This window comes from Artibeus jamaicensis, unplaced genomic scaffold, assembly GCF_021234435.1.
Source record: "Artibeus jamaicensis isolate MK-2021 breed Jamaican fruit bat unplaced genomic scaffold, CSHL_Jam_final contig_477, whole genome shotgun sequence".
In the NCBI taxonomy this organism is placed as follows: domain Eukaryota; kingdom Metazoa; phylum Chordata; class Mammalia; order Chiroptera; family Phyllostomidae; genus Artibeus; species Artibeus jamaicensis.
In genome coordinates this window covers 9,409,847-9,431,900 of record NW_026521854.1, presented here as the reverse complement: position 1 = coordinate 9,431,900, position 22,054 = coordinate 9,409,847, and the positions used below count along the sequence as shown (strand labels likewise).

Genomic DNA, 22,054 nt, shown 5'->3' with positions numbered 1-22,054 from the left:
AAAAAATATCAGGAACAGGAAAAGGTTGTCCACTTTCACCACTTCTATTCAACATAGTACTAAAAGTCCTAGCCACAGAGATCAGACAAGAAAAAGAAATAAAAGGCACACAAACTGGAAAAAAGGAATAAAAACTGTCATTGTTTGTAGAATTCATGACAGTATACATAGAAAACTCTATAGACTCCACCAAAAAACAACTTTACCTAATAAGTGAATTTGGCAAAACAGCAGGATACAAAGTCAATACCCAGAAATCAAAAGATTTTTGTACACCAAAAATAAAATATCAGAAACAGAAATCTGGAAAAAATCCCATTTGATATAGCAACAAGAGAAATAAAGTACCAAGGAATAAACTTTCCCAAGGAGATAAAAAGACCTGTACTCAGAAAACTACACAACACTGAAGAAAGAAATTAAGGAAGACACAAACAAATGGAAGCATGTACCATGTTCATGGATTGGTAGATTTAACGTTATCAAAATGTCCATAGTACCCAAAGGAATTTATAGATTCACTGCAATCCCTATTAAAGTGCCAATGACATATTTCACAGATATAGAACAAACATTTCAGAAATTTATATGGAATCACAAATGACCCTGAATAGCTGCAGCAATTTTGAGAAAGAAGAACAAAGTAGGAGGGATCACAATACCTGATATCAAACTGTATTACAAGGCCACTGTTATGGGGGACCATTCTGCCTGGCAGTGGGAAATGTAGCCCAGCTCCCACTTGCAAAAGCCAGTGGGGAGTGAGGTCTGGCACACAGGACCCATGCCCACAGGTAGGTTCTCTCATGGGGAATCAGACCTGTATTGTACCTAGGCTGCTATGAGACTTGCTTTTGCTAAAACTTCCTCACCCCGAATTGAAACAGGAAATGTTTATTGCATATCTCTAAAGTAACTTCCTAAAATCTGTGCTAAACCTCCCAAGTATGGAGTGTAACCAGTTCAACCACTTTTTTCCTTGATCTGAAACATTCTTCTCTTTCAAGTAATTAGCAACATTCTTTCCTTTGTTATCTCTAAAAGATAATCACCTACAGCAAACCTGTGCATAGTAAATGAGGACCATCCTTGGTGTAATGTACCCAGAAAAACAATAAAAGCCTGTCCAGGCAGGGGTCAGGGCCTTTTCTCTTTTTCAAAGAGTGACCATGCTGTCCCTTTTCCTCCACGGGACTTCTGTAGTCTATATGAATTTGTTCATCACTGCCACAACACATGGACTTGGTGGGCCAGAGTCCCCATCACACTGTAATCAAAACAGCCTGATAATGGCTTAAGAACAGATACCTAAACCAACAGAACATAATAGAGCACAGAAATAAACCCTATTCTCTATGGTCAATTAATATTTGACAAAGGGGGCAGCAACATAAAATGGAATAAAAATAGCTTCTTCAACAAATAGTGTTGGGAGATCTAGACACCTACACACAAGAAAAAAATTAAACTTGATCACCTACTTACAACATACACAAAAATAAACCCAAGGTACATAAAAGACTTAAATCTAAGTAGTGACACCATTAAAGTCCTTAAGGAAAACATAGGCAGGAAGATATCAGATATTCCACATGCCAATATTTTCGACAATATGTCCCCTAGAGCAAGGTATATAAAGGAAAGAATGAACAAATGGGATCTTCTCAAAATAAAAGGCTTCTGCATGGCTAATGAAAAAAATTATTCAAATGAAAAAATAACCAGTCACATGGGAAAACATATTTGCCAGTGATATCTTACACAAGAGGTTGATGTCCAAAATATATAAAGAATTCACACAAGTACACCCCAGGAAGACAAACAAATCACAAAATGGGCTGAAGACCTGAACAGACACTTCTCCAAGAAGGACAGACTGAGGACCCAGAGATATATGAAAATATGCTCAGCATCACTAGCCATCAGAGGGATGAAAATTAAAACTAAAATAACACTTCACACCAGTTAAAATGACCATCATAAACAAATCTAAAAACAAGTGCTGGAGAGGCTGTGGAGAAAAGTAAACCCTGGTGTATTGTTAATGGGAATGCAGACTGGGGCATCCACTGTAGAAAACAGTATGAAATTTCCTCAGAAAACTTAAAATGGAACTGCCTTTTTACCGAGCAATTCCACTTCTGGGATTATATCCTAAGAACAGTAAAACACCAATCCATAAGAAACTATGCACCCCAATATTCATAGCAGCACAATTTATAATAGCCAAGTGCTAGAAGCAACCAAAGTATCCATCAGTAATTGAATGGATAAAAATACTATGGTACATTTACACAATAGAATACTACACAGCAGAAAGAAAGATGGAGTTCCTATCCTTTGTGAAAGCATGGATAGAACTGGAAACAATTTTACTAAGCAAAATAAGCCAGGTGGTAAAAGGCAAATACCATATGGTCTCACCTTTAAGTGAAACCTAATCCACAAAATAAGCAAGCAAGCAAAATATAACCAGAAACATTGAAATTAAGAAGATACTGACAGTAACCAGAGAGGCAATACGAGGGAATAATGGTGAAAAAATGTGGAAGGGTTTTCAGGAACAACTATGAAGGAGACATGGACAAAATCAAGGTGGGGTGAAGTCAGGGGATAGCAGGAATGGGGGGAATGGTGGGAGGAAAAGGCAGACAAGCATACTTGAACAATAATAAAACATTGCCTTATATGTCAATAACTTATTAAATATCTAAATTCAGGGATGCTTATATATTACATAGAATTTTATTTTTTGAAATATATCTTATTGATTATGCTATTACAGCTGTCCCATTTTCCTACCTTCCCTCCCCACCACCCTGCATACACCCTGTCAGCCACATTCCCTCCTTTATTTTATGTCCATGGGTGATACATATAAGTTCTTTGGCTTTTACATTTCCCAAACTATTCTTCCCCTCCCCTTTCTATTTTCTACTTACCATCTATGCTATTTACTCTCTGTGCCTTCTCCCCCCTCTCTCCCACTTCAATCTCCACTGGTAACCCTCCATGTGATCCCTATTTCTATGATTGTGTTCCTGTTCTAGTTGTTTGCTTACCATGCTTTTGTTTCCATTTTAGGTGCAGTTGTTAATAATTGAGAGTTTGCTGTCATTTTACTGTGCAGGTTTTTTATCTTCTTTTTCTTAGATAAATCCCTTTAACATTTCATATAATAAGGGCTTGGTGATGGTGAACTCCTTTAACTTGACCTTATCTGAGAAGAACTTTATCTGCCCTTCTATTCTAAATGGAAGCTTTGCTGGATAGAGCAATCTTGGATGTATATCCTTGCCTTTCATGACTTGGAATACTTCTTTTTGGCCCCTTCTTATCTGTAAGGTCCCTTTTGAGAAATCAGCTGACAGACTCCTGGGCACTCTTTTGTTGGTAACTGCCTCCTTTTCTCTTGCTGTTTCTAGGATTCTCTTCTTGTTTTTAGTCTTGAGTAATGTAATAATGATGTGCCTTGGTGTGTTCTTCCTTGGGTCCAAATTCTTTGGGACTCTCTGAGCTTTCCGGACTGCCTGGAAGTCTTTTTTCTTTGCCAGATTGGGGAAGTTCTCCTTTATTATTTGTTCAAATAAATTTTCCCCTTGTTGCTCTTCTTCTACCCATTCTGGTACTCCTATAATCAGATGATAGAACATTTAAAGATGCCCTGGAGGTTCCTAAACCTCTCCTAATTTATTTGAATTCTTGTTTCTTCATTCTTTTCTGCTTGGATTTTTCTTTCTTCCTTCTGGTCCACCCCATTGATTTGAGTCCCAGTTTTCTTCCCATCACTCTAGGTTCCCTGTACATTTTCCTTTATTTCACTTAGTGTAGCCTTCATTTTTTTCATCTAATTTGTGACCAAATTCAACCAATTCTGTTAACATCCTGATCACCAGTGTTCTGAACTGTACATCTGATAGGTTGGCTATGATTTTGTTGGTTAGTTATATTTTTTTCTGGAGCTTTGGTCTGTTCTTTCATTTGGGACATTTTTTTTTCTCCTGATGTGCCTGGTACATAGTGAGGGACAGAGCATTAGGTGTTCACCTGGGCAGGGTATTCATTGTGACTGTGCTGTGAGGTTCTATGTGCAGGAGTGGTCTGAGAGGAAATAATGGTGTTTGCTTCACTCTGTGCCAGATTTCAGTCACTCCCCCTGCTGGTGCTGATTCCCATGTGGGTGCATTTGTATATGTCATGGTATCCTTTGGGTCTCTCAGATAAATTCTCCTCTGAGGCTGGGAGTTTCTCCCAGTGCCTCAACCCCACCAGATTTTTCCATCAGTGGTTTGAGGCTTTATTTCTCCAAGCTGGGGCCATGGGTTGAGCAGTCTGTCCAGCTCCCCAGTTCTTTCTCCCAATTTATCTGCATGTGAATAAGGAACCAACCAGTCCACAATCTGCAGCCTCTCCAGGTCTGGCCACTGCTGCCTTGCCAGCCAGCTCTAGCTCTGTGCACCTTGCTCCACAATCCACTGCCTCACTGGGTCCTCCAGCTGCCTTATCTGTCTGGGTCCTCAGGCCACCATGTTGCTGCTAGTCCTTCTGCCTGGCTGCCTGTCTCTGCTCCTCCTACCAGTCTGGATGAATGTGTCTTCTTTAACTCCTTTGTTGTCAGACTTCCATATAGTTTGATTATCTGTCAGTTCTCATTGATTTTTGTTTTTAAATTGTTGTAGTCCTTCTTTTGGTTGTGCAAGGAGGCACAGTGTGTCTACCTATGCCTCCATCTTGACCAGAAGTATTATTAAATAAAATTCTAAGCAGCACATACCAAATCTGTGTTATAAGATAATAGTTGTTTGGAAAATGAAATTCCCACTCAGTAACCCATGAAATAGCAGATAATACAGAATTCTGGGTGATTTAAGAGCATTAATGTGATTGCTTAAATAAAATATTTTCACAAGAAAATAAAAATTATACTGAAATCATATCAAGCATATTCTCTGGCCACAATGCTATGAAATTAGAAATCACGTGAGAACATGAAAAAACATACAAAGACATGTAAGCTTAATACAATGTATGACACAATGAGTGAGTGAATGCTGTTAAAGAGAAATCAAAAACACCATGACACAAATAAAATGAGGATGCAAAAATTTAGAATTTGTGAAACACTAGGAAAGCAATACTAAGAAGGAAATTCATAGCATTATAGGTGTAACTAAAAAAAAGGGAAATAAACAATCTAACTTTATACTTAAAGGAATTGGGAAAAAACAGCACACCAACCCCAAAATGAATAAAAGGAAAGAAATAATAAAGATCAGAGCAAAAATAAATAAAATAAAGTCTATAAAAATGGTACAAAAGATTAATAAATCCAAGAGCTGATTCTCTGAAAAGATAAACAAGAATGACATTTAATCAGACTCATCAAGAAAAAAAGAGAGAGGGCTCAAATAAATAAAATCAGAAATGAAGGGGAAAAATTACAATTGACACCAATAAATACAAAAGGATTGTAAGAAAACATTATGAACAACTATATGCCAACAAACTCAACAACCTGGGTGAAATGGACAAATCCCTAGAAACATACAGTCTTCCAAAACTAAATCAGGAAGAATAGAGAAACTCAGTAGACAGATTACACCTAGAGAAATTGAAGTAGTTATCAAAACCTTTCAACAAACAAAAGCCTTGGACCAGATAGCTTCACAGGTGAATTTTAACAAAAATTCTGAGGAAAACTAATACCTCCCCTTCTCAAACTATTTGATAAAATTCAAGAGTAGGGAAGACTCCCAAACTCCTTTTAGGAGGCCCACATTATCCTAATTCCAAAACCAGAAAAACACACTTACAAAGAAAGAAAATCATAGGCCAATATCTGTAATGAACATAGATGCTAAAATCCTCAAGAAAATATTAGCAAACAGAGTACAGCAATGTATAAAAAAGATCATACACCATGATCAAGTGGAATTTGTTCTGGGAATGCAAGGTTGGTACAACTTTCACAGATCAATAAATGTGATTCACCAAATAAACAAAATGAAGGATAGAAACCACATGAACTTAACAATAGATGCAGAAAAAGCATTTGATGCAATTGAACACCCATTTATAACAAAAAAACCCTCTCAGTAAAGTGGGATTAGAGGTAGCATACCTAAAGATAATAAAGTCCATATATGACAAACACACTGCCAACATCATATTCAATGGGCAAAAATGATAAGTGTTCCCCTTAAGAGCTAAAACAAGACAAAAATGTCCACCTTTACTGCACTTATTCAACATACTACTAGAAGTCTTAGCCACAGCAATCAGACAAGAAAAAATAAAGGAATCCAAATTGAAAGGAAGAAGGAACGCTGTCATTATTTGCAGATGACATGATATGATACATAGAGAACCCCCAGGATTCTACCAAGAAACTAATAGAACTGGTAAATTAATTTAGCGAAGTAGCAGGATACAAAAATTAATATCCAGAAATAAGTGGCATTTGATATATGTCAATAATGAACCAGCTAGAAAGAAGAATGAAGAAAACATCCCACTCACAATTGCTACAAAAAATAAAATACCTAGGAATAGAGCTAGCTAGACATGTAAGAGACATGAGCTTAGAAAATTATAAGACACAGAAGAAAAAAATTGAAGAGACAAACAAGTAGAAACACACATCGTGTTCATGAATAGAATTAATATCATTAAAATGTCCATATTATACAAAGCGATCTATAGACTAAATACAATTCCTATCAAGATTCCAATGATGGACATAGAAGATGACAACAAAGTAGGACAGAATGGATTCCATTTGTACACATGGGAGAAAATCCTGGCCGATCTACAGAGGAACAGTGCAAACAGTCAACAGTTCCCCAGAATATATGAAACGAAGATACCAGAAATTGTAATGGATACTTAAAAACCAGACATTAAGGACATGGCTGAAGGAGAGTAGGGTCTCAGGGACCAGAGCAAAGACAGGAGCAGCAACGACCTTGGGGGGCATCCAGCGCATGGCATCCCGTGCTTCTACAAATGGTCTCTTTGGGAGCCTCAGGCCTGCCAAAGGGTCCTTGGGAGAGAGCTGGGTCATCAGCTCCCTCCCTCCCTGGCCAAGCAAGGTTGGGCACCTGGAGAGACCTGTTTAATTGAGTTTGCAAAGAGGGTACTAAGGACAAAGGGCTGTGATCAACCACAGAGTCTGTGGTTACCAAGCTGGGAGAATTGAGAGGCACAGTGTTGGGATCTGACTCCAATAGTCACTGATCTGGCTGGGGGGATTAGTCTGTGCTGAAAGGCAAGCTTTCTTAACGAGAAATTTTTTGGAAAGCAAACTGAAGGATTCTCCTGAGACAGCCACTTGGCCTGCTCCCCACCCAGCCTGGCAGTGATCCAGAGGTTGGGTGGAAGCCCTTGTGTTCCAACACAGAACTGGGTAGGGTCCTGCCCAGCTCCTGCAGGACCCAGGCAGTCTGGCTGGTGTGTGTGAACTCCATCACCCCAGCCAAGAGAGACGACCCTGGGTAAAGTGCTGTGAAGAGGACCTAAATTCCCTTCATGAGTCACTGGGAAGAGATGCCAGGTTAGCTCTTGAAAGAGCGCTCCCAGAAAGACCACACCAATCGCCCCTCAGCCTGTTAGACCCAGGGAGACCAGAAAAAACAGGTTGGCCAGTTTGAAACCAACAGGAGAGATTTTTAAAAGTAATCTTTTATCTTTTTAATTTTATTATTGTTTTATCTTTCAATACTTTTCCCCTCTCTTTTCTTTTCCTGTTTGATTTCTTCTTCCTTTTTAAAAAAAACTTATCACTTCTTCCTTCCTTCTCCTGCCTTTTTTCCCCTATAACTCACAAGTGACAAAAACAACTTGGAACTGGGAAAAGACCAGAGTTGGACCCAAAGAGGGGGCATCCCAATAGTACAGACTGAGAGACAAATTTCATTTTGCTATAGCAGAGAGGCCACAAGATACTGCATATTTGTATTATGATTATTTTCATTATTCTCACTTCTTTTATATGTTAATAGTATCTTTGTATTCCTCTTCTTTCTGTATAGGCTACTTTACCTTGCAAAGTTTGCAAGGTACCTTGGCTGGATATATGTATCATTTGACAGGTTTTCCCTGTTCTCTCCTCCACAATGTATTGCCAGTTTTCTATACTTCACACCACTCGTTTTCATTTAGCACACTACCGAATGTTCTATACCCCCTATTCATGTTACCCAGATCACACAGAGTCTGTAATATGATTGTTGCTATAATACTATTGTAAATAATAGCTGTTCTATACAACTGTAAATACTTCACAAAACATCTCCCAGATCTTAGCCCACTTCACAGTTTCCTGAACTCTGTTACTATAATGGTTAAAGCTGTTATCTCATACACTACATCTATTTACTATTTTTTACTCTTACCTTTCCTCAGAATCTGACCTCTCGCAATGTTGCAGCTTTTGAGATCCAACTGACAGGCCTTCTCCCCCCATCCCCCAACTAGAGACTTATATGTTGTTCATCCTTTCTTAAAAGTGGCTAGTTGGGTAGAAGATCACATTTAACACTATACATAGCCTGAATATCTTCTATCTATTCTCTACCAAATGTGACTGTAAATATAAAATACTCTCCTGCTGTCATAAAACATTTTGCCTCCCTCTCCAACTGATCATAAAAAAAAAGTAGGTGGAAGCAGAGAACACCAAGATATACACTGGAAGAGGAAAACCACCAAAAAAGGAACCACCAACAGATAACAACAGAAGAAGGTGAAGGAGAAAGTGGAAACCACACAAACCTCAATCCAAGGCCTATCTGGAAATACCACTAAATAGTGGAGAAACCTACCCAGTACAAAGAACCTAACAAGAGCAAAAGAGTATCCTCAAAACCTTGTACAAACAGATAAACTAGGTTCAACACAACCTGCCCTCACAAGTACAACAAGTTGAAACAGGTGGTGGACAGAAGGACCATCAGTTAACCAGCTGGTGGGAAGAACCCACTAAAGAAAGAGCCCAAAACAACCAAAACACAAAGGAAAACACACAGCCAACTTAAATGCCAGCCGAAGACATGTGAGCTTGGGAGGTCAAGGAGACTACACCACCAAAGCTCACAGGTATTATACCATAGAAATTCACACCATAAACCCAAGAAGTCATAACAAATCAATTTAAGAAGCTGAAGCTAACAAGAAGAGTCTCACAAACAATGGAAAAAGAAAGAAACAATTCCCAAATGAAAGAAAAGGAGGAAGTCTCAGAAAGAATGTTAGATGAAATAGAGGCAAGTCAACTATCAGATATTGAATTCAAAGCACTGGTTACCAGGAAGTTCAAAGAGCTCACAATGAACCACCAGAAACTACAGGGGAGCTAAAATAAACTCACTGCAAACTATATCAACATGAAAAAAGGAAATAAAAACTATCAACAAGAACCAAAAGGAAATGAAGAATATAATTTCTGAAATGAAGAATCCAGTAGAAGGAATCCAAAGCATGATTGATGAATCAGAAGATCTAACCAGTGATTTGGAAGACAAAATAGAAAAAAATAAAGCACCCAGAAAGAGCAAGACAAAGAGGCTCAGAAAAAGTTAAGAGGGATTAAAAGAAGTGCAAGACAATATGAAACATAATAATATCCGAATAATAGGAATATCAGAAGGAAAAGAAGAAGAACAAGGGATATAAAACATATTTGAAAGAGTAATGAGAGAAAAATTCTCTAATTTGATGAGAGAAAAAGTCACACAAATCCAGGAATCACAGAGACTCCCAATCAAGAGGAAACCAAAGAGGCCCACTTCAAGACACATCATCATCAAAATGGCAAAATTCCAAGACAAAGAGAGAATCTTAAAGGCAGCAAGGAAGAAAAAAGAAGTAACATACAAGGGGGCCCCAGTAACATTAGCTACTGACTTCTCAATGGAAACACTCCAAGCAAGAAGAGAATGGCAAGAAATATTCCAAGTAATGAGAACCAGAGGCCTACAACCAAGGCTACTTTGCCCAGCAAGGCTTCCAATCAAGATAGAAGGCCAAAAAAAAGAGATTCCAAGACAAAAGAAGTCTAAAAGAATATGCTTCCACCAAACCAGCTCTACAAGAAATGCTAAAAGGTCTGCTTCAAGGAAAGGAAGGAAAAGAGAGAGACAAAGAGGAAGACAGGTACAAAATTGGCAATAAATAAGTACCTATCAATAATAACCTTAAATGTAAATGGATTAAATGCTCCAATCAAAAGACACAGAATAGCTGAATGGATAAGAAAGCATGACCCACACATATGCTGTCTACAAGAAACACACCTCAGGACAAGAGACCTACACAGACTGAAAGTGAAGGGCAGGAAACAAATTTTCCAAGCAAATGGACAGGGAATTAAAAGCTGGGGTAGCAATACTCATATCAGACAAAATATACTTCAAAAAAAAAGCTCCATAAAAAGAGACCCAGAAGGTCACTTCATAATACTCAAGAGAACAATACACCAAGAAGTCAAAAACATTGTAAATATATATGCACCCAAAATAGAAGCATCCAAATATAGAGAGAAAATCTTAAAGGACTTCAAGAAACCTATTGACAGCAACACAATTATAGTAGGGGATTTTAACACCTCAGTGTCAAAAATGGACAGATATTCCAAACAAATTATTAACAAAGATATAGTGGAATTGAACAATTCCCTAGATAAAATGGACTTAACTGATTATATATATATATATATATATATATATATATATATAGAGAGAGAGAGAGAGAGAGAGAGAGAGAGAGAGAGAGCCCTTCATCCCAAAGAAGGTAAATACAGATACTTTTCAAATGCACATGGAGCAGTTTCAAAGACAGAGCACATGATATGACAAAAAAATGAGCCTCAACAAGTTCAAAAAATTGAAATTATACCAAGCATTTTCTCCAACCACAAGGACCTGAAACTAGAAAGCAACCCCAAAGAAAATAACCCAAAACACCCAAAATCATGGAGATTGAATAGCGTGCTATTAAAAAACAAATAGGTCAAGAATGAAATTAGAGAAGAAATTAAAAAGTTCCTGTAAAAAATGAAAATAAACTCACAACAACCCAAAACTTATGGGACACAGAGAAGGCAGTCCTGAGAGGGAAGTTCATAGCAATGCAGGCATACCTAAAAAAATATAGAAACATTTCAAACAAAAAAACCTAACACTACCACTACAAGAACTTGAGGAAAAACAACAAATACAGCCCAGACCAAATAGAAAGAAGAAAATAACCAAGATCAAAGAAGAATTAAATGACATAGAGGCTAAAAACACAATTCTAAGAATCAATGAATCCAGGAGCTGGTTTCTTGAAAAGATAAACAAAATGAACAAGCCTTTAAGTAGGCTCTGAAAGAAAAGAAGAGAGAGGACACAAATAAACACAATCAGACATGAAAGAGGAGAGATTACAACTGACTCCACAGAAATAAAAGGGATTGTAAGAAATTACTATGAAGAACTGTACACCAAGAAATTTGAAAACCTAGGGGAAATGGACACATTTCTAGAAAAATACAATCTTCCAAAACTCAATGAAAAAGAAGCAGAAAATCTAAACACATCAATAACAGCAAAAGAAATTGAAGCAGTAATCAGAAAACTCCCATCACACAAAATCCCTGGACCAGATGGCTTCACAGCAGAATTCTACAAAGCAGTTAGGGAAGAGCTAACCCCTATGCTTCAAAGACTATTCCAAAAAATCCAAGATGTTGGTAAACTCCCAAACTATTCTCATGAAGCCAGCCTCATCCTAATTCCAAAACTCGATAAAGAAACAAGGAAGTAACATTTAGGCCAATATTGCTGATGACAATAGACGCTAAAATCCTCAACAAAATATTAGCAAACTTCATCCAACAATACATTAAAAAGTTCATACACCATGACCAAGTGGGATTCATCCCAGGGATGCAAGGATGGTTCAATATTCACAAATCAGTAAATGTAATACATCTCATAAACAAGAGCAAAAACAAAAATCACATGATCAAATCAATAGATGAGGAAAAAGGTTTTGATAAGATACAACACCCATTCATGACAAAAACACTCAGCACAGTGGGAATAGAGGGAGCATTCCTCAGTATTATAAAGGCCATATGTGAGAGAACTACAGGCAACATCTTACTCAATGGGCAAAAACTAAAATCTTTTCCACTAAGATCAGAAACAAGACAAAATTGTCCACTTTCACCACTTCTATTTAATATAATATTGGAAGCTTTAGCCACAGCGATCAGACAAGAAAAAGAAATAAAAGGCATCCAGATCAGAAAGGAGGAAACAAAACTGTCATTGTTTGCAGATGACATGATAGTGTACATGGAAAACCCTATAGACTCTACCCAAAAACTCCTCGACCTAGTAAATGAATTTGGCAAAACAGCAGAATACAAAGTCAATATCAAGAAATCAAAGGCATTTTTATACTAACAATAAAACAGAAGAAGGAGAAATCAAGAAAAAAATCTTATTTGATATAGCAATAGATAGATAGATAGATAGATAGATAGATAGATAGATAGATAGATGATAGATAGATAGATAGATGATAGATAGATAGAAAGATAGACATAGATAGATATAAATTGGTAATAACCTTAAACAAGGAAGTAAAAGACCTGTACTCAGAAAAGTACACAACACTGAAGAAAAAAATCAAAGAAGACAAACAAATGGAAACATATACCGTGTTCATGGATTGGAAGAATTAACATCATCAAAATGTCCATACTACCCAAAGCAATTTACACATTCAATGCAATACCTATTAAAGTACCAATGACATAATTCACAGACATAGAACAAACACTTCAAAAATTTATATGGAAACATAAAATACCCCAAATAGCAGTTACTATTTTGAGAAAGAAGAACAAAGTAGGAGGGATCACAATACCTGATATCAAACTGTATTACAAGGCCACTGTAATCAAAACAGCCCGGTACTGGCATAAAAACAGGCACATAGACCAATGGAACAGAACAGAGAGCCCAGAAAAAACCCAAGTTTCTGCAGGAAATTAATATTTGACAAAGGGGCAGTAACATAAAATGAAGTAAAAATAGCCTCTTCAACAAATGGTGTTTGGAGAACTGGACAGCTACGTGAAAAAAAAAATGAAACTTGAGCACCAAGTTACACCATACAAGAAAATAAACTGAAGGTGGATAAAATACTTAAATATAAGCCATGACATCATTAAAGTCCTAGAGGAGAACATTGGCAGGAAACTTTCAGATATTTCATGCAGCAACATTTTTACTGATATGTCCCCTAGAGCAAGAGATATAAAGGAAAGAATAAACAAATGGGATCTCATCAAAATAAAAAGCTTCTCCATGGCTGAAGAAAACAATATTAAAATAAAAAGAAAACCAACTGTATAAGAAAAAAAATTGCCAATGATATCTCAGACAAGGTTTTCATTTCAGAATATACAAACAACTTACACAACTCCACTCTTACTAAGAAGACAAGCAACCCAATTAAAAAGTGGGCAAAGGTCTTGAAGAGACACTTCTCCAAAGAGGACATACAAATGGCCAACAGACATATGAAAAAATGCTCAATCACTAATCATCAGATAAATGCAAATTAAAACCACAATGGGACATCCATACTTCACAGCTGTTAGGATAGCCATCATCAATAAAACAGTGAACAATACGTGCTAGCAAGAATGTGGAGAATGGGGGACCCTTTTGTACAGTTGGTAGGAATGCAGATTGGTGCAGCCACTGTGGAAAGCAATATGGAGATATCTCAGAAAATTATACATGGATCTGTATTTCAACCCAATGTTTCCACTTCTGGGAATATATCCAAAGAAATCCAAAACACTAAGTCGAAGCAACATAGAAAGTTCTTTGTTCATTGCAGCATTATTTGCAATCACCAAGATATGGCAGCAGCCCAAGTGGCCATCAACAGATCAGAGAATAAAACAACTATGGGAAATTTACATGATGGAATACTACTTGGCACTAAAAAGGACGACAATTTTACCCTGTGTGACAGTATAGATGGATGTAGAAAACATGATGGTAAGTGAAATAAGTCAGTCAGAACAAGACAAATACCATATGATTTCACTCATATGTGGAATCTGATGAAAAAAACTGATTAGACAAGCAAAACAGACACTGACTCAGACAGAGCAGAAGACAGCTGGTCATGGTTGAAGGTTAGGGGGTGGAGGAATTGAGCAAAAAGAAAAAAGGATTCATGGACATAGACAAAGGAGTAGTGATGGCTGGAGAGAGGAGGGTATAAGGGGACTAAAGGGTAACAGAAAGCAAATACAATATAGATTAAATAAAAAAATACAGGACTAAAGAAGACAAAGAATCATAAAAAGGAAACAAATTAATTTGCCTGTAGTGTTGGGAGTCAGAAGCCTGATGAGTCAATGGGCTAAAATCTATAATCTGCAGGGCTGGGTTTCTTCTGGAGGCTTCAGGGAGAACCCACTTCCTGTCCTACCTGAGTTTCTCATTCTGCGTGGCCCTTTCTCCATCTTGAAAGATAGCCATGCAGCACCTTTCAGTATTCCAGTGATTCCAACTACTCTTCCCTCTTGTTCCAAATGTTGGGACCACGGTAAGTACATTAGACCCACCTACATTACATGATCATGGCCTATCTTATCTTATAGTTAGCTGATTAGCCACACTATTCCATCTGGTACTTTAATTCTTCCTGGAAATGCATAGTAACATATTACGAGTTTCTGGAAATTATGAGGTAGACATCTCTGTTGATATAGAATAAAGGCTTTTATTCTACCTACTAAAAATGTTTACAACAATATATTCTTGGTGTCACATGAGGGCCCTTATGTAAAAATATCAAATAAGGTATTTTTCAGAAGTATATCATATGATGTCATTCATAAAGTCTTATTTAAAATAATTGAACAATGATTTTATAACAGCTTCTATAACGATTAATGTGTATTCTGCAATCAAAATTGCATGGAAAATAATTTTTGGTTCTGAAGACTTAAATCGACCTACCCCCAAATTGAACACAGCCACAGCCTTACTACTCCAAGTGTGGTCCAGAAACCAGCACCTGTAGCATCAACACCACCTGGAACTCATTTGATTCAAGGAACCCCTGGGCCCACCAGGACCAGCATATGAACTATAATCCTGGATGACTTATGTGTACCTTGAAGTTGGAGAAGTGCTGGTATAGGCTAGGCTTTGTCACCTTCTCAGGCTGACAATAGGGTGTTTGGATAATTCTATGTGATGGATACTGTAAGTGGTTAGAAGCTTCCCTTCGCACATTGCCAAGTGTCTCCAGGGGCAAAATCATGTCAAATACTGGCCCAGAGTTTGAAAACTGGAAGCAACCTGACAGATTCCAATCAAGGCCCATCCCTCACTCAGTTCATAACTTTGAGAAAATGCCTAAACCCCTTCTAGCCCCATTTCTGCAAAGGGGAATGGTGTTTATATCAGTAATACCTCATAGAATGGACTTTTCAAACATTTAAATCAGACAGAATCAATAAGGTACTAGGCTTTGATTATATGGATCAAAGTATCAAAGTGTACATCTCATAATTAACAAATATTTTATCATGAGGTACTAAATGACAGCTCATAACTTGTGATATAAGTAAGAAATTTCTAATTATTCTGAAAAAGGGTCAGGAAGGAAAAGTGTGGTGGTCAGGATTGCATATCAAAGGAACAGAGCCCCCCACCCCCACTTTGAAGGGGACTAACAATGCTCTGGAGACATCATGCCTGTGTCCCCACCAAAATTCAGTGCTTTAACAATCAAAGAAATCTGGTCTTCATGGGTTCTATAGTCTTAGACTATGGAGAAAATCTTAATTCAGTGTTGGAATAAGGTAGTAGGTGGTGAGACCCCATGGAAGCAGGTGAGATCCAAAACAAGGAGTCATAAAATCTAGATCCTCCTGGCTTCTAACCTGGTCTCTTGAGACCTGAGAATCATTATAAAAAATTTCTATTTATTGCAGAGCCAAGAGGGAAATAGTGTACTTAGATGTTAGAAAACACGAGGGAAATGTGCCTGACAAGCAGATATTCAAAGAGCTGTAAATATCTCCCCCACTCCTACTGTCCCTCAGCTTATACAATGTTGCTGGACAAACATGGTTGTTGCTGCTGATTACTAAGTCTGGCTTGGGAATGATGCTTCACTCCTTGCTGTTTTGTGTGGAACACAGCTTCACTCTCTGTCTTCCACCCTCCAGGAACCAATTCTGACTTGTACACAGAGACCAGAAAACCTGTTCATGGGAGTCAGAGAGTCTGGTAGGTACATCAGGAAAGAGTCAGAGAGAATGGAACCTGACAACTTTCACCTCAGGCATGGGAACCCTAATCAGCCCAGCCCTGAGACCAGACATCTCTGTTTTCCTGGTTAAAAACCTAATTTATACTTAATACATTAAGAAGGATGCATCTGTTTGAATCTGCACTCCTGGGCCATAGCTGACAATTAGGTGATGGGACTGGGAGTCAAGTGGGAACTCGCTGCACAATGACTGAGATGCAGGAAATGGTTGCAGGAAAATGGAAACACTTCTCAGAGAGTTTTGCTGTCTTCAGAAATGAAATGGAGCCTTAGGTGTGCAGAGCAGTGCAGTGAAGTGAGAGTGTGAGTAATAAAATGCTAAGCCAGGGTGCCTTTGAACATGTTGTCTATTCATTGAAAAGATCCAGACCAGTGAGGCAGCACCTGGTAGCAATGGTTAGTGAGGAAGACATTGCAGTATCTTCTCTCATGCTGAATATTTACATGAGAGTATATTTAATAAGTCTAAAGGGGAATATTAACTAGTTTATCTCATTACTGGTAAGGCTGCAATATTTTGAGATTTTGTGCCCTTTTGCTTTCTACATTAAAACAGTAGAAATTTCTATCCCGCACTTAGCCTTTTCATGCAATGGTCATATCTCTATGCTTTGAATGAGAGATTCTGTCGTGCTCTTGGGAAATATAAATTGAGGATTGACCAACTTCTAGATGAAGAGTATAGTGTACTGAGTAACAAGTTTTGACAATTCAGTGATGAAGAAACTAAGGTCACACATTGTACCTTAAATATTAATGACACCAAGATATCCTAGTTCACAGCATTTACTTTACATTTGTGCCATGAAAACTTTGCTGTCCCATCTAATGAGATAGAATATCTCCAATCATTTCAATATTTCTTTTCTGGTTTTCTTGGATTTTCAAAGTAAGATGCCTACCTGACATAACTAATGAATACAGAGACTTAAACTCAGCCCCTCCATCACATGTCACTGGATGACTGACTACTAGACTGCTAATACTGCTGGGAAGTACTCCCACACCAGTTGTTCTCAGTGAGCACTGAGATGTGGGTACAGTTCTAGGTGTCAGAGCCTGGCTGGAGTCTCACTGGCTAATCTCAAGGTGTCTGCAGGGCTGGGCTCCTCCTGGAGCCTCAGGGGAGAATTTGTTTTCTCCTCAATCCCTGTTTGTATTGTAACCACCTGCATTATTTGGTCTCAGGGCCCTTCCTACTTCGTCAAAGCCAGCGGTGCTGCCCTTTCTCCTGGTCTCCCTCTGCTTCTGGGGAAGCACTGTGCTGACCTTAGTCTCCCAGGTGATCCCGGCTCACCTTCTATCTTAAATCAGCTGATCAGCAGCCCTGTTCCTTCAGCTACACTCATCCATCCCTTGCTTTAAATAATAACATATTCAAATGTACTGGGAAATAGGATGCATACATCTTACAGATGTCCGAATCCTGCCTGCTAAAAGTTGATTTTCAGATGTGTATTCTGTATAAGTCAAGGGCCCTTACATAAAGGAAGCACAGATTCAATCATAACCTCTGGAATGAGTGAATACACATTTCCTTCAAAACTTCATGCAGAGATAATGTTTGGATCACAGGAATGAGAGTGACTGCAATGGAGTCTAACACAGAACCACAGCCTTTTTTCCCAGAGCCTGGTCCACAGACCAGGACCTGCAGCGTCAACACCACCTGGGTGCTTGTCAGAAACACAGCTTCTCTGACCCTGAAGGGCCTGCTTAATCACATTCCACAGTTGAACTAGAATTCTGGGACTCTATGTGCATTTGAAACTGCAAAACCGCTTGTCTAAACTAGGTTCTATCACCTTTTACCATTGTCATTTGGGGAGGGATAATGATTTGGGGGAGATTTGTGTGTGTATATTTGTGAATTGTAGGTGTTTAGTAGTATCCCTTCAGGAGTTGCTAGAGGAAAAATTATCTCTGGTGGAAATCTGCTACCTAGAAGCAACCTGAAATAATTATAACCATGCTCTATCATATGCTCTGATATTACCTTTGAGCAAATTACTACATCCCTGCAGCTCCTCCATAAGGCCCGGGTACTGGCCATTCCCTCTGCTGGGCACATACTTGCCCACATAAGCTTGATCTCCATCTCTTTCTCCCTTGAGTTCTGTGCTCAAATGTCACCTTCCTGGCCAGTCTTGCCTAAAAACTTATGAGATATAAAATGGCCTACTCGCTTTCTAATTTAGACATGCTTTTGTTTTCTTCATAGGATTACTTACCATCTGTTGTTATATTTAGTTCTATTATTTGCTTCCATATTCTTTCCCCAATATTAGCTTGTAGGGATATGTGTTCTTCAGAACCCTCCACTCACAGAGCAGACAGTGCCCAAAATATGGTCAATACTCAATTTGTATTCCTGAAATACATGATATATTTCTCATTAAACCTGTGAAATATTAGGCAGCAGAAAGAAAGAAGGAGCTCCTACCCTTCCCAAGAGCATGGATGGAACTAGAGAGCATTATACTAAGTGAAATAAGCTAGGTGATGAAAGACAAATACCATAATGTCTCACCTTTAATTGGAAACTAATCAACAAAACAAATGACCAAGCAAAATACAGCCAGAGACATTGAAATAAAAAACAAACTGACAGTAACCAGAGAAGAGTGGTGAGAGGGATAATAGGGGGAGGGCCATCAAGGAACATGTATGAAGGACACATGGACAAAGCCAAAGGGAGTAGGTTTAGAGATGGGAGGCAAAGAAGGATGGAGTGGGGGGCCCATGGTGAGATGAAAATGGAGGCAACTGTACTTGAAGAACAGTTTTTACAAACTTAGTATTCCTGATACCTTAGGAAAAAAGTAGGTTAGGAAAAAAATTCCTGCTCTGAGATGACACGGAAAACTCCTAGAGCAGAACAGATCTGTCCCAAAAGATAAAATGTATTTCTTGACTGCAAAATATAAACAGTAGCATCAAAGCTATTTGAGTAACACTGGCTTATATGAAAATTACTACTGTTCCCTTTCTCCTTCTTGAAAGTCAGCTCCACATCATGGCAGCAGGGAACCTTACAAGAGTGTCAGAATTCCTACTCCTGGGACTATCAGAGGCACCAGACCTGCAGCCCATTCTATTTGGGTTGTTCCTCTCCATGTATCTGATAACTGTGTTGGGAAACCTGCTCATCATCCTGGCTGTCAGCTCAGACTCACACCTCCACACACCCATGTACTTCTTCCTCTCCAACTTGTCCTTGGTAGATATCGGTTTCACCTCCACCACCATCCCAAAGATGCTGGTTAACATCCAGACGCAGAGCAAAGCTATCACCTATGCAGGATGCATCACCCAAATATATTTTTTTATACTGTTTGGTGTGTTGGATGACTTCCTCCTGATGGTAATGGCCTATGACCGCTTTGTGGCCATTTGTCACCCCCTGCATTACATGGTCATCATGAATCCCCGGCTCTGTGGACTGCTGGTTCTGGTGTCCTTTACCATGAGTGCCCTGGATTCCTTGCTACAATGCAAGATGGTGTTGCGGCTCTCCTTCTGCATGAACTTGGAAATCCCCCACTTTTTCTGTGAACTCAATCAGGTGACCCAACTTGCCTGTTCTGACACCTTTCTTAATAACATGGTGATGTATTTTGTAACTGTGCTACTAGGTTGTGGTCCCCTGGCTGGGATCCTTTACTCTTACTCTAAGATAGTGTCTTCCATACGGGCAATCCCATCAGCTCAGGGGAAGTATAAAGCATTTTCCACCTGTGCATCTCACCTCTTGGTTGTCTCCTTATTTTATGGTACAATCCTAGGAGTGTATCTCAGCTCTGCTGGTACCCACAGCTCACAGTCAGCTGCAACAGCCTCAGTGATGTACACTGTGGTCACACCCATGCTGAACCCCTTCATCTACAGTCTCAGGAACAAAGACATAAAGGAGGCTCTGAAAAGATTCTTTGGGATGTCAGGTAAAATAGGGACCATCTGCCTGAATCAGAAAATGTAACTTTGCATTCTTGACTTTAAAAGTAAAACCAGAAAGGTTTTATGTAATCAGATTTCGGTTTGAAAATTTGTTCCTTTTTTTCTCTGTCGTAATTTCCATTTTTTTTGAGTCAAACTTCTCCATACAATTTAAGTTACCATTGCTTTATACTAGACATGCTTTATACCAGACACTTTTTCTCTTTCTCCTTATTCTAAGGTCAACATAGTTTTTTTCACCTGGATAATAACCCTTTGCAAATTACATTTTATTTCACAACAACATGGATTTCTTAAGAATCATATTTTCTGAAGTGATGTACATTGTTGTAAGTAAGTTGTTCTTGTTTTATAGATACAATGGTCATAAATTGTATTACTATGTGAAATAATTTCACTTTGTTACTCACACCATTTATATACTTTCATTCCAGGAAGACCTGAAACCTCAATTTTAACTTTTGTGTCTCTCCTTCTTTATACATCAGCACCTTAGCAGCTCTTCCTGAGAATAAAGACTTGATCATTGTTTCCTGTTAGTTCAGGCTGTTGACAGTGATGCTGTAGGATAGGAAGGCCTGGACACTGGTGATGGGTCCTGCTACTTGATCCTCAGACCACAGCAATGTTGTGGCTGGACGGCCCCTTGTGGTCCTTATTATAATTGCAACAATAATCAGGGAACTGTGACAAGGAAAAGTTTATTTTTCATGGATCCCCAATGGTCATAGCATATTGAGGGCCACAGAAAGTCTCTCAATGAGGGGCAAGGAAAAGGAGGGAGAGAGAGAAAGACAGACAGATTGAGTTGGGTAAGGAGGCTTGGGTGCTTCCTTAGCAGGCTTATCACATAGCTGGCAGTAGGATTATTCGACATGGATGCCTTTGAAACTGATGCCTCATATATCAAAAGTGTAATGTCACTCTGGCTGGTATAGCTTCATGGATTGAGCGCCAGCCTGTGAACCAAAGGGTCGCTGGTTCAATTTCCAATCATGGCACGTGCATGAGTTGAGGGCCAGGTCCCCAGTAAGGAACATGCAAGAGGCAACCACACATTGATGTTTCTCTCCCTCTGTTTCTCCTTCCCTTTTCCTCTGCCTAAAAATAAATAATAAAATCTTTTTAAAAAGTGTAATGTCCAGCATTTACACTAGAAACATATCATTGGGTTTTATGACCAATCTCCCAGTTTTATTGTCTTATTAAGCTCTATGTCCAGAAAACCTACCATAGTACCTGGAAAAAAACTGTTGAACTTATAAAAATATGAAATCTGTCCAGAAGGTATTAAGTCATATAACATGAAAAATAGAGATGTTTATTGAAGAAGATACAAGATACGAGAAACATCGTACGTAAGACAATGACGCCTTAGTTCCCTTCAAAGTAGGCACCTTGGGACCTCACACAGTTCTCCAAAGTGTCATCAGCTGCTTTGTTGTATTTCCCTGAATCTTGTCAATGGTCTGAAACCTCTTTCCTTCAGAGGTGATTTGAGTTTTGGGAAAAACCGGAAGTCACAGGGTACCAAATCTGGGTTGTAGGTAGGCTGAGTCCCTGGGTATTATGATGTTTTGCCACAAAATTCTGCATGAGATGTGATGCATGAGGGGGTGGGTTGTCACAATGAAGCTGCCAATCACCAGATGCCAAAAGCTGCAGCCTTCTGAATCATCCCAATAGTTTCTATGGAGTAATGTCCAAGCTTAGGACAAATTTTGATGCAGATTCA

The 22,054-nt window shown here is 38.6% G+C and overlaps 1 protein-coding gene across 1 annotated transcript; it reads left to right on the top strand.

The window, feature by feature from the left end:
* The first annotated feature begins 16,196 nt into the window (after window positions 1-16,196).
* Window positions 16,197-20,341, top strand: LOC119060110 (olfactory receptor 7A10-like). The gene is made up of 2 exons (XM_053668130.1): window positions 16,197-16,319; window positions 19,366-20,341. The coding sequence occupies exon 2, from the start codon at window positions 19,379-19,381 to the stop codon at window positions 20,339-20,341; it is 963 nt and encodes a 320-aa protein (XP_053524105.1). The 5' UTR covers window positions 16,197-16,319; window positions 19,366-19,378.
* The last annotated feature ends 1,713 nt before the right edge of the window (window positions 20,342-22,054 follow it).

What these genes read in the sequence shown, in the direction of transcription:
- LOC119060110 (XM_053668130.1), top strand. Translation starts at nt 19,379, where the DNA reads ATGGCAGCAGGGAACCTTACAAGAGTGTCAGAATTCCTACTCCTGGGA.